General features: G+C 34.5%; 1 protein-coding gene across 3 annotated transcripts in view; it reads right to left on the bottom strand.

The window, feature by feature from the left end:
- Nucleotides 1-14,436, bottom strand: part of LOC118186438 (nuclear receptor-interacting protein 3-like) — a 71,127-nt gene that overhangs the window by 29,615 nt on the left and 27,076 nt on the right. For all 3 annotated transcript variants that reach the window (XM_085819588.1, XM_085819587.1, XM_085819589.1), the window contains exons 2-4: nt 5,243-5,393; nt 4,986-5,141; nt 2,904-2,986 (exon numbers count right to left, since the gene is read on the bottom strand). In XM_085819588.1, coding sequence (XP_085675714.1) covers nt 2,904-2,986; nt 4,986-5,141; nt 5,243-5,393 — 390 coding nt within the window. The remainder of the gene's footprint in view (nt 1-2,903; nt 2,987-4,985; nt 5,142-5,242; nt 5,394-14,436) is intronic.

Consider the following 14,436-nt stretch of genomic DNA (forward strand, 5'->3'; position numbering starts at 1 on the left):
CAGCCATGGGTTCTCGCTGGACCCTCTCAAGTGGCTGTCATTTCTGAAAAACTTTAGTGAGGTAAACCAGATACCTATTGCAGGTTCTAGTTTACCAGTTACTCAAAAAAGGCCACGTGGCGGATTGCGGAATACTGATTCTACATTCAAGGGCCTTTACGTACGGTGGCGCATACCCTTGAATTAACCCTTATTTTTAATCCTATATGTAGTCGCTGCTAATAAAGTGCGTACATTCTGTGAATTGCTTCGCAAGCAAAGTACTGTGATTAATTGTTTTCAAATCTTTTTTTGTTTATAATTGCTCTAAAAAAAACAGGATTACTATTTAGAGGTAAGTGAACAACTAAATATATTATTAGTATTATTTTCATAATAGTAAAGATTCATAAAAAGAAACAATTCATTAAGAAAAACTTTTTTATCTTTCAAATTAACAAAATAATTCAAAAAGCAACTTTTTATTTTGCTCTATAAAACCCAAATAAATCTTACCCTTAATTGGGCAGAATTTGATTTATCTATTTCTGATATATAATTACAATTTCCAAATAATCGAAAAAAAATCTTAAAAAATTACTAATGATTATAGCTCTTTTTCATTACTGGTTTATAATTATTATGTACCTGAGTTGTTTTCAGTATTTCAATTGCTTATAAAAAATGCGTTTTAGTAATTTGTATTAATATTGGTTTAATTTACTTAAATATTTTGAATCAGCAGAAAGAAGAAAACATTTTATACTAAATTCTTAAAAATAAATTTTCCGTTAAAATAATAATAATAATAATTGTTTCTAAATCTTTAGTCAAATTAGTTTCTTTATCTGAATCTTTATTTAGTTGCAAATGACATAAATGGGCTTTCGACTTTCAAATAGTATACTGAGAGAAAATCATATGATGCATTTTGTATATGGAATGAAAATGAATTTTTTTTTATTTAGTGCAATAAATGTTTTTTAGAAACATGTTCTCAAAAAAAAAAAAAAAAAAAAAAAAAAAAAGTCTGGAACACAAAATAGAAAAAGGAAATTGCAACGAGAGGAAGCTAATCAGAAACTGGCGAGATCTCTAAATAAACAATAGGATTAGAAACACAACAGTATTAGACCAGTTGTGTAGAGCTGAGGCAAGGGAGGGAACATCCGTCCCCGGGCGCAGCAACCGGAGGGCGCCAAATTGATGATACACATTTCAGAATGAAATGTTTTCCATTCTTGGAGCACGGAAATTGGCACAAAATCTTTAGGTGTGCCCGGGCGCTTAAAACCTTAGCTACGCCCCTGGATTAGACGGACAAGCAATTGAACTAAGACCGTCAACATCAACATCTGGTTTAAAATTTCATAATGAAAATTTATCTCAAAATGTAAATTCATCAGAATAGGATCAAGAAGAAATCACGATTTGTACCAATAGAAAACTTAGATGTTAACGTAGGAAATTCCCCGAGTAATCATCAAAAGGAAGATTTTGACTTTGAATTTAAACGATCCAGCTACCTTGCCTGATACAATTTCTATAAAAATTGCAGATTATTTAATTGAAAATGGCCCTCCCCGCTTGATAACCAAACATTTTCTGAGAGATAATTCTGGCATAAAGTTTTCATAATTGTTCTTTTATAGAACATTACCGAATGGAGAAAATTTATTCGTATTATTATTTAGTTATTAAAAATGCTGTGAAAGCTATGATTTTTCAGCATCTAAATCAACGATAGATAGTATTGTCAATAACAAAAGGGGAAAAAAGTCTAAAGTTTGGCTTAAAGGAGAAAAATGGTTCAAAATACATATCCAAGGAAAAAACGGAATCTTCCGAATGTTGAAAAGGTAAGAACTTTAGTGTTAAATGATCTGCGAAGTGAAAGGAATAATTGCATAATTATTAAAATGCTCAGTGTCAACTCTAAACAAAGTGATCAATGCTGATTTGAATCTTAAAGGAAAACGTAACGTGTAATAAAGGCGGAAAAACGTAATGTGCGTCGTTTTCTGCACGACATATCGCCTAAAGTAAAAACTGTGCAGAATTCTATATCAGAAAAAAATATTCAAACAAAAATGGAAAAAAGGTTGTCACAATAAATGAATCAATATATATGTCACAATAAATAAATGAATCTCTGGTATATTTAAATGAACGGGATAGAAGAGATCCATTTATAATCGTCAAAGAAAAGAAAAAAAATCTTAGCGCATAAATGATTCAAAGAATCCAAAGAAAGTTTTTCGAAGGGATTTATGATTATTGCTAGTTTTTGAGATAACGACAAATAAAAATTAGAGTGCAAAAAACTGTCTAGGTAAATTACTCATATTATCAGGAACATATTTTATACCCAGTTTTCAAAATATGAAATAAATTCTCTTTACCCACAGACCACTTAATCAATCCGTAGAACTGCAAGACAAAGCAAGCAGCCGCTCGTCAAAATCCACAGTTAATTTCCTGGAAAAAAGGGAACAAGAAAGAGATATCAAAGCCATAACCCTTCACTCATATTCCTACTAAATCTTTTAACGTATCATCGTTGGATTTTTGCGCTTTTATACTTCTTGAAAGCGAATTGCCTAAACGTCCGCCTACAACCTTCTTTGGAGTTTGGAAAGATGTTTAAGAGGAACGGGATAAAATAGCTCTTTCAGTACTAAAAAAGTCTTCATTGTCTGGGAAATTACGAGTGTAGAAAGATAGGGAAGAATAAGGATCATCAAATGGAACATTAAAAAAGCAAAAATTTTAGGTAAAATATTTCTGTAAATGCAATGAAAGTAGTCTAAAAAATGTACGAACAAACCTCTGTATCTGCACGATTTCTCAGCTTGTTCCCATTAGGTACCGTTTTACAGGAAATGAAATACAGAAAACTTTTAGGAAAGAAAGTTTTAGTTTACCTGAGTTTCCGCACCAAATCTATTGAAATAGTTGAAACTGGATCAGACGTGCTTATCAACGCATAGGTTTCGAGTCCGTTACACTGCAAAACAGAATACATTCTTTCAATCAAGCAGTTTCTGAATTTATATTGTAGAATGAACTTTGAGCCATAAAACAATACATTCAATAATTTTACAGAAGACAAAATTACAAAAGTATCCATGTGAAATATTATTTAATAAGTGGTAAATAAAATGAAGAAAGAAATATGTAATAAACATCTGAGCCCAAATGCTATCTTTACATAAAAGTACGCATGCGAGAACAATATTTACACCAATTATATATGTAAATAAGCACTTTTTATTGCAGTCTATATGAAAAAGATGTTCCATAATAATAACCAATGCAGAAATTTATTCAAAGTGAACTTTACTAATTTGCATTCGTATTCATTTAGTGTGTTAACTGCTCACTCTTAAATGTACTGTTTACACAAGAAATACTCATCAAACAGAATGAATTTATTTTATTCACAACGAATATATTAAATTTATTCACATGTAACTTTTAATGTTAACAATAGATATAATCAGATCCAACACAATATATATTCTGAATCTTACACTTTAAAAACCAAAAGAATGCAAGCACTGAATTAAGAAAACATTACATTCATTGTAACACTTCCAGTCCTTCGCAGCTCAATTATATATATATATGTTTGAATTCTCTTAATCCACAGGTAGTAAATGCATAATATTCAACACTAGTTGTAGCTTGAGTCATTTTTTCGATGTAAAGAGCGATAATATGCCGTAAATATCAAGCCAAATATAATGCGTTATACAAATCGCGAAAATGAAATGTCAGCGATTAATTAATTAAACTCAGCGAAAGAACTACGAGATTTTCTACTATTACACCACACATTTATAACTGCAAAACAATTGCAAATTAAAACGTAAACTTAGCTCACATGCATGAAAATTTAGCGTCACAACTTCCGCGATAGAAGCTCATTGGTCTATTTTCGAAACCCCTCCCTTAGTGGCTACACTGATGTGCACTTGTGAAATATGCAACCGGGGGAGTAATACCTCCACTGAGTTCAATACGAAATTCCAGTTATACGTTTCTATATATGACGTTTCGATAAAATAATTTGATTCTAAAGAACAAGAGATTAAGTCATTTGCTCTTGATATGTACTGACTCTGCGTTTCTTTCTTCCTTTTTTTCTTTCCCAATTTTTAATTACCAAAAGAAGGGTAAAAAATTAGCATTTTTACCAGATATTCAACTTAAATCTGGCGTATACGTTTTGCTTATGCTAATACAGGATGTATGTACAATAACGTACAACAAATCCTGCTTAACACTCATAAAGATAAACTTTACAAATTCACTATTATCTGAGGGTACCTGAAAAATCAAGAGAAAACGTTTTATACGACATGCAGCACACATTTTTAATCGAATTTAAATGCTATTCTAAAAGTACCGAGATTGATATCATCACAGCACTTAAATTGGCAGAAAAAATGAACAAAAGTTTATCTGTGAGTACAGAAAACATAACAAAATAAGTCAATACAGTAAACTATATCTGAATGTATGAATTCTAAGAGATAGTTATTATACGGTTTTTAATGGCGTAAAACCAAAAATAGTTAGGAATTCTAATGGAATATCATAAGGAAAGATGTGTGGTTGAAACAAATGTATGGCCAAAGCACGAACGTACATGACGTTTAAAAGTCTTGCACAGTGCGAAAAAAAAAGGGCAGTTCTATATCTCCCGTTCTACTGGGCCGATTGACAAAAAAGCGCGACTTAGGATATATATTAGATATACAGCGGCTCCCAAAAGTTTTCGTACACTTAACGATTTTCATTGAAATAGGGCTCTGTATGACAGGCGAATCTGTTTCATTATAAACTCCCTAAAATTAAAATTTATAGTAGTGATTCAAGACCAGTGCCGAGCTTATTGGCCCTTACTGAGTCGACATGAATTGAGGCATTATGAAATGGAATCAGTTTTAAAATCAAGTTTTGAATTCGCTCTCAGATCGTTGTGATAAACCAGTTCTTACTTCGCACTGGACAACAGGTGGCACGTGCATCCTTCCAATTCTGGTTTCTTCGTCGAAAAGTAGGTTTCCTGAATGCTTTCTGTCGTTAGCAGGAGAGCTGGGTGGGTTGTATGTCTTGAGAGGTGTTGTCTCATAAGCCGAGAGTCCTGACCTCACCTGGAAGAAAACACGAAAGTATTAAATCAACTTCCGTGATGAAATCAAGCTGAATTCATTGGATAATTTTCCGAAAATATCAGCAATAAAATTATTCTCACCCTCCCATACGAATTGACTGCAGGCTCCAAAACTTGATGCTCTAAGCCGTTCGATTGTCCTTTTTTCCTCTTCTGCTGTCTCTTCAGAGCAAGCAAACGGATGTCTATTTCTCCATCACTCATCTTGAGGAACTCGCCATCTTGGCTTCTTCTGAAACCATACAAAATTTCAGAACATATTAAAACTGAATTATTTTTATGCTGAACAGTTTACAACTTATAAAAATATATTGATTGATATATTATCAACCAATATATTTTTAAATGGCTACCTCTAACCAAGTAGAATGTTCTGGTAGTCAATTTGTATTAGCATTACGGAAAACATCGTTCTACATTTTTCAAGTGGCAACAAGTATTTAAATGCGACAACCATATGATGCTTTTAAATTGACAATAACCTCTGCATGTTTTGCATATGTTTTTAAACAAAAGCGTGTTCTGTTTTCTCGCATCATTCGTTTAAAGTTTTATTAATATTTATTCTGTACTTCAGTATCTGAAAGGACGAACTGAATACAGAAACTGTTCGCACATTATGTAGACGATTTTGATTTACTATAAAAAAGAATCATTTGTTAGAAATCTTTTTTTTTAAACTGCAACTATATTTTTCAAAGTATAAATTATCGTCTACTACTTGACAGTTTTGTTTTCATGTAATATAGTGGTTTTAAAGAAGCAATGGATGGAAGGCTGCATTTGTGCTCTTTCCAAAGATAACTATTAGTATGTAGTTATTAAAAAACGCGGTGAAAACCATGTTTTTACGATATTTAAAGAAAGAAATGAAAAACGCCAGTTTGGCTTCAAGTGGAAACATTGTTACACATAATGTCGAAGAAAAAAAATCTGATCAACCACATGACTTCCTTGTACGGAATATTAAATTATATGCATTTTTTCTTGCATTTCATTTAAACTTATTGGATTGAATTGAATCTACTTCGTCGATAGCGCATAAACCACAAAAGAATAAATGCACTCTTTAAAATTCACTATATTTGTTTAGCATAGCGACACTCTGACGCTACGTTCGCTTAACAGCGTTATATTTAGTTCATATTGTAACTCAGAATGCACAAAACTTATACCATTTGAAGAATTATTTAATCGTTGGCACATGTTCTATTCAAATACTATAATAAATCTAGAACGACGTATAAAAGAAATCAAGCAAACAAACAAAAAAGATACAGTTTTTCACAGACGATTCAGTATTTTTCATTCAATTAATTCAGTTCTCACTTCGTGACAAGGCAAAAATACATAAAAACTCAAAATATATATATTAAATCTTAAGCACTTATTTCCTCGAAAATTTCCACAAAGGATTTAGTATTATCAGGGTCAATGTTCCTTCTAACCTTCTTCGGGAACATACAAGGACCTGACTCGGAACAGAGAGCTTACTAAAGCTATGTTCAAAACTGTGGGAAGTAAACAAGATACACAAGAAGGGTATACAAAACCCTTTATTTTTCTCTATTTACAATGACTTCCGTACTTCGGAATACACCGACCCGCTACTTGGGGTCAAAACGTAAAAGTATAAAAATAAAACTAAACTCTAATTTAACTTTAAAATAATAAACGTGGAAGATTGGCCTTATAATAACAGGAAGCGTATGTAGTACAGAGAACTGTGAACACTACAATACGTTTAAATTTATCAAGAGGATTAAAACCTCTAGCCTGGAAGGCAACCAGCAACTGCGTAACTTCTAAGGTAAGCGGCCTGCTTCGCTTCGACTCACTGCTTCCTCTCTCTCGCTTGGCAAAAAGCCACAACTTAAATACTTGGCGTTCGCCAGACAAACTTTGCATAAAAACCTTAACGCTTATAATTCTGGCCGGAAGTAGAAAATAAGAAGTGATAGTAAAGATTTAAAGTAAAATAAACGTTAGTAAAACTTAAGATCCTTACAGTATGATTTCATTCGCAATAATAAATGAAGGCGTTATCTTTGTTGTTGCGAAGCTTAGTCTCTCTAGATTGGCAACAATTCTTCTGTTTCAAATGTAAATAAACATGTCAGCCATGTTATTTAAAAATTAGGCTTAACCTCACTTAAACAGCTTTTAAATTGTTCATAATTATAGAAATATTGCTTGCAGATTTCTTAAAGACATAAAAACCTCAAACGGATGATAAGAACAACATAAAAAAAAAAAAAAAAAAAAAAAAAAAAAGCAAAAAATGCTCAATTTACAAGCATATAAGAGTAAAGAAACTGAGATCACTGAGCCGGGTAGCAGAGTGAATATATATATACATATATTTATATATGCTTGGTGAGGCCGATTGCCACCAAAATACGAGGTGCATATCTACATGTTATAGCAGTCCTATATACAAAATCTCAACGTTTTGAGGCTTAGTTTTTGAATTATTCGAAATACATACGTACGTACGTACGGGCACCAAGAAAAATTCTCTTCAGAATTCATTTCATATAATTTTTTTTGGAGAAAAAGAGTCTTTTATTCTGTTCTTACGTACAGATATCACGCAAAAACATCGTTAAATTGCATTCGATAGCGGTTAAAATGGATATTTTTGTTGAAATATGCTGCCTGAAACTTTTCGCGATTACAATACTTCCTTTTTACTTTGTACAAGGAAGTAAAAAAAAAAAAAAAAAAAAAAAAAAAAAAATGTTTCGAATGTTGTTAATGTAAGATCTTTAATGTTAAAATAAATCCGCTAAGGACATTTGAAAAATCATTGAAATGCTCAGCGTGACCTGCAAAGTGAATTGACGCTGATTTGAATCTTTAAAAGGTGGAAAAACATAATGTGCATCGTCTTTCTCCACGACATATCACCGAACACAGACCGTGCTGCGGATTTCTTTATGGGAAACATTTATCCGGATGAAAATGGGAAAATGTCATTGCAATAGCTGAATTTTGGGTGTATTTAAATGACTGCAATGTAAAGAGATCCATTTATTATACTATTTATTGTCATCAATGAGGAGGAAAAAATATTAAAAAATGGTTCAAAGAATTCAAAGAACGTTTTTCAAAGGGATTTATGATTATTGCTGGTTTTTCATATTACGGAAAATTAAAAATAAAGAGAGTAGAAAGGTATGTTAAGATCAACTCCACATACTATCAGGAACATATCTGATACCCGATTTTCAAATATGAAATACCTTCTCTTTACTCACAGTGCCATCAATCAATAGAACTGCATCAAGACAAAACGGGCACCCACACGTCAAAATCCACTATTAGTTTCCTGGGAAAAAAAAAGGGGGGGACCAAGAAACGGGTATCAAGACCATACCCTTCAGTCATATCCCTTCTAAATCTTCTGAGGTATCAACAATGGAATTTGCGCTTCTAGACTTTTAAAAAGTGGACTGTCCAAACGTCGACCTATAAGGGAATGGGACTATTCGCCGTGGCCATTTCCACGGGGCCGTTTTGCCATCAAGACATACTTTTCGTTACACGACTGACTGTATTATACCTTGTCTTGCCGTATTATATTAAGTTGATATAAATTAATAAATCTGTTTACTTTAATAATTTAATAAACATTTTATATAACATAATATGTAAAATGTTTTTGTGTCATAATATGTAAAATGTGTGAGTAAGGTGCTGACAAGATTCCAAAGTAATTCCGTTTTCCATTCAGATTTCATAAAAATGACTAAAATTTCAAGAAATTTTGACAAATCATGTAAATATTGTACCCGCATAATTTTAAAATCGGTAATACAACTTCTGTTACATTGTAAGGATCTTAAGTTTTACTAACGTTTATTTTATTTTAAATCTTTACTATCACTTCTTATTTTCTACTTCCGGACAGAATTATAAGCGTTAATGTATTTATGCAAAGTTTGTCTGGCGAACGCCAAGTATTTAAGTTGTGGCTTTTTGCCAAGCGAGAGAGAGGAAGCAGTGAGTCGAAGCAGGCCGCTTACCTTAGAAGTTTTACTCAGTTGCTGGTTGCCTTCCAGGCCAGAGGTTTTAATCCTCTTGATAATTTTTAAACGTATTGTAGTGTTCACAGTTCTCTGTACTACATACGGCTTCCTGTTAATATAAGGCCAATCTTCCACGTTTATTATTTTAAAGTTAAATTAGAGTTTAGTTTTATTTTTATATTTTTACGTTAGACCACAAGTAGCGGGTCTGTGTATTCCGAAGTACGGAAATTATTGTAAATAGAGAAAAATAAAGGGTTTTGTATACCCTTCTTGTGTATCCTGTCTACTTCCCACAGTGATTGAACATAGCTTTAGTAAGCTCTCTGTTCCGAGTCAGCTCCTTGCATGTTCCCGAAGAAAGTAAGACGGAACATTGAACCTGATAGTGGCGCCCAACGAAGAAGAATAACCATGGCCGAGTTTCAAGAAGAACCTGTGCTGCCTGCAGAAGCGGCTCAGAATCCAGAAATGCCAGCTGCCGCCCTGGAAGGATTTGGTTACATCGTCCAGACCATGCGCGCTTCGATGAAACCAGAAGCAATATTTAATGGAAACTCACCGGTAACCAGATTTTTGGAAAAATTGGATGACCACTTCATGCTCTACCCCGTGCACGAATTTCAAAAAGTTACCTTAGCTACCAGCGCTTTGAGGTGCCAAGCGCTTAATTGGTTCAAATGTATAGGCAGAAGTCTCTTGGGTCAAGCAGGAAGTCCCACCTATACTTACGAGAATTTCAAGACTGCCCTACTAAAAGCCTTCCCTGTTGTAAGGGATTGTGCGAAATTAGAAACGGAACTTTTTAGTATATATCAACAAAGAATCGAAAACCTCTCAAGCTATATTTTAAGAAAAATTCACGTCTTCAAACTCTTGTATGGAAACCGTCCGGATCCTGAGATAATTCAAGTGATTTTGCCGAGGTTACTGCCCCAAGTGCAAGACTTTATTGAATTAAGAAATCCGACTACACTGGAAAAGTTATTTGAGCTAGCAATCCAGTTTGAATGTAGAAGAACGGCGGACATTGAAAGAAGACGCCAATATCAACAGCGAAACCAATTTGGTGCGCCAAGACTACAGCAAACTCAAGCACACGGCTACGGAAGTAAAGCGAATCAGTGGGCAAGGAAACCCGAGCATTCAAAAACAGCCGGCGAACGTCGACAGTTCAATAGCAACCCAGGAAAAAAGTCTCAAGGCCAGTGGAAAAAGAAGGAAAGCCCGGAAATGAAAAATAATTTAAACTAAAACGGATTTCTGCTGACGGGAGGGTGCGGAAATCCGAAGGCCAAGAAAACCCCTCTTCCTTCAAGTTAAATACAGTAATGGTGAAAAATTTGACTCTTCCGAAGATTGAGGTGTTGGTGAATAATATCCCAGCCACCGCACTCCTGGATACAGGCGCGCAGTGTTCCTGTGTGGCAGAAGATTTTTTTAGGAAGTATTTTCGGAAATACCGCATATATAATTCGGATAATACGACAGTGTTAGCGGCGCAAGGAGAAAAATGTAAGTGTATAGGTAAAGTACCGCTGTATGTCCCTATCAAGGACGAACAAGTAAAGGTGATGTTTTTTATAGTAAAGAATCTGCAAGCACATATAATTTTAGGAATAGATTTTCTTTCAGAGGCACAAGCAACGCTGGATTTTAATGAAGCGTCCCTTAAGCTGACGATGAAACCAGTTCGTGCAGAAAAGGCTGAACCGCCGATGTTAAATCTTGACCACCTGCATAATGACGAGCAAGGAAGAATCCGACAAGTGGTAAGTGAATTTGCTTCGTTATTTAGTGATATTCCAGGATTTACTCAGGTTACTAACCATAGTATTGACACCGGAGATTCAATGCCAGTTCGCCACAAAGCATACCGGTATGATAAGAATAAGGAAAAAATTATAGAATGGCATATCACCGATATGCTACGTAAAAAGATCATAATGCCCATCTCAAGTAGTTATGCTAGCTCGGTGATTTTATGTAAGAAAAATAATGACTATCCTTTGACACATCCAAAAAGGTGGAGATTCGCAATTGATTACCGTAAATTAAACTCCATAACTAAATATCCCGTATATCCGTTACCTATTATTGAAGAAATTCTAAGGAACATAACATCCACCAAATATTTGACGACTTTAGACTTAACGACTGGTTATTTTCAAATAGGGGTTAGGCCTGAGTACGTGCCTAAGACTGCTTTTATAACCAAGTCTGGCACTTATGCATTTTTGCGTATGCCGTTTGGCCTTTCAGGGGCGCCGGCAACATTTCAGCGATGCATGGACATTGTGTTAAGACCTGTTCTTGGAAAGTCCACATTTATCTATTTAGACGATATCATTATTACTAGTGATAATCTCGACCAACATGTACAGGATTTAAGACAGGTGTTTTCTTTATTAAATGAGGCCGGTCTAAAAGTTAATGTCTGAATTAAAATATTTAGGTTACAAGATATCTCAGAAAGGAATAGAGACAGACGAATCAAAAATAATCGCTATACAAAAGTATCCGACTCCAAACACGGCGAAGAAGCTCTCTTCTTTTCTAGGACGTTGTTCATATTATAGGTCCTTTATAAAAAATTTTGCAGCTACTGCTGCACCATTGTTAAAATTAAAAAGGAAAAAGGCAAGATTCTCGTGGACGGCCGAAGCCAATAGTGCTTTCGAAAAATTAAAACAAGCATTAACGCAAGCCCCTAAAAGTTATATCGGATAATGGTCCTCAATTTGTAAGTAATATATTTGAAGACATGTGCCAAAAACTGGGCATACGTCATTTAAAAATGGTCCCGTATCGGCCGCAATCAAATATATCGGAACGGGTCAAAAGAAATATAGTGAAAATTATCCGTAGTTATGTTAAAAATTTTCATAAAAGCTGGGATAACTATGTCAATGAATTTGCTTTCGCCCTTAGGACCGCAAAACATGATACAACGGGCAAAACTCCTGCTGAGTTATTTTTAGGCAGAAAGATTATAACGCCGTTAGATAAATTATTTTATGTGCAAGAAAGAGCCCCAGAATTTAAAATGGGTGATATAGAAAAACTAATTAAGGAAGCAAAGAAGAATACTGAAGTAGCACAGAGGAAACAAAAACTGTATTATGACTTGAAACGACGGGGAGTAACTTATAAAGTAGGGGATGAAGTTTTAAAAATTAAGCATTCACTTTCTTCAGCACCAGAAGATAAAACTGCCAAATTTTTTTCACGATTTGAAGGACCATATGTCATAGAAAAAATAACACACGCTGTAGTAGTGTTAAAAGCCAGAAATGGTGAAACCTGCTCCGCAAACATTGATCAAATCAAAAACTATTATGATCGTAATAAAATGAAAATTTTCAAAGATCTTTTGCAGGACCCGGCACGGCAGACACCGCAGGCACAAGCTCCAGAGGTGGAAAAACGACAAGTACAAGGGCAAGCCATTAAGAGGCAGGAGCAAGTGAAAAGAAAGTTTCCCCGCGGAAAAATTGAAGGTAGCAAGAAAAAGAAGCCGTTCCACCGTCCAGAAAAGAGAGCTCACGAACACCCCCAGAATGAAGAAGGGAGAAGGACGACGTACGCAAAGAGAACCAGGAGAAATAACGGCAACTATAACCCGGCTCTAAAACGGAAGATCTACTCATCCGACAGGACTCTCCGCAGCAAATGTCGCCGAACTGCGGAAGGGCCACCAGCGACGGAGGAAAAGTTACAAGGAAAATTTGAACGGCCAGCAACGAGGTCCAAGCAGGAACACGAAAGAAGTTTCCCGGTTCCGCCAAGACCAGCTGCCATCAAACGACCAAGCAGAAAGGCAGAAGCGAAAAAGAAGGTATTCAAGGGTGACCGAACTGGAGAAAAAAGAAAGCATCTAGAGGAAGACACTGAAGGGCGAGCCCGTACAAGAAGGAGGATAAATCAAACAACAATCTGCACTACCTTTATGGACTGGGCCCAGAAAAGAATGTCCGAATATCACAAAGATAAGTAAAATTTTATGTTACTTTGCAAACTTAAATTAATCTTTCATTCTTACTGCAAGTGGCAGATTTCAAGAAGTTTTACCTCATGCGAGGTCTACCTTTATCGCCAAAAGGGCGAGAAATGAGTTGTTACCGATTTTGGTATTATGTTTTTCAATTACTCGCGCGTAAAACTAAAGTTGATGTATAATAGAGATGTGTAAAGACTTAAATATTGTTAAAGTTATTGTATAAATTTTATTTAAAACTTTCTGGCAAGAAAGAAGTTTTAGTCTGAAAGACATTTTGAAATGTAGCATTTCAATGTAGAAAAAGTGGCACTTGCTTTGAAAAGAATAGAAGTTAACAATGTACTACTAATGTATGTTTTCAAATGTGTAAAATTAACGGCATGTTGATATGTTCTTATATACAATAGGAACTGTTATTTTAAATGTTAAGAAATACCGTGATATGGTAAAAGTGAATGTTAAATTTTTTTTTTATTCGTGTGACTGTAAAAAGACCAAATTATGGTGAATATGTGTTAAAGGTTGAATGATGTAGTTAGGCTCTCTGACGCTACACTTCAGAGTTAGCCACTTTCAGAATAGTACCTCAGGGTTTAGAGTTGAAATTAGGGTGTGTTACGAGGTCTTGGTATGTTGAATTTTAACACGTTAGTGTTTTGATTGTAGGAGGAAGTGTTGAACACGTACACAGAAACACATTCGTGTTTGGTGTTCTTTTACAACACATGTCAGAGAGCACGGGGAGAGATAATTAAAATAGTCATGAATGAAATAAGAATGTTAAGAGAAATATAATTATACATGTTACTTGCCATTTCATTGTGTAACATTTCATTAAACTAGTTTTCCTTCCAGATCTCTGGAAGGAACCAGATTTGAATAAAAGCTCCTGTTTAGATGCAGTACAGATGAAAAAATTGTGTGTCCTGGGAGCTGCTATTGTAAAAACAAATTTCTTTCTTTTAAATTTCTAGTTTCTAGCGAAAAATGTTTGTAAAAGATTGGCCTCGCGTTAGATTCTAGAGCTAAAATTTTTCAACAAGGTCGTTTTAGACCTCAGTTTCAAACTAATTAACTCTGGCGGGAAGTATGTAAGGATCTTAAGTTTTACTAACGTTTATTTTATTTTAACTCTTTACTATCACTTCTTATTTTCTACTTCCGGACAGAATTATAAGCGTTAATGTATTTATCAAAGTTTGTCTGGCGAACGCCAAGTATTTAAGTTGTGGCTTTTTGCCAAG

This window comes from Stegodyphus dumicola, chromosome 6, assembly GCF_044657685.1.
Source record: "Stegodyphus dumicola isolate Sdum_Otavi_A_Nest chromosome 6, ASM4465768v1".
Lineage (NCBI taxonomy): Eukaryota > Metazoa > Arthropoda > Arachnida > Araneae > Eresidae > Stegodyphus > Stegodyphus dumicola.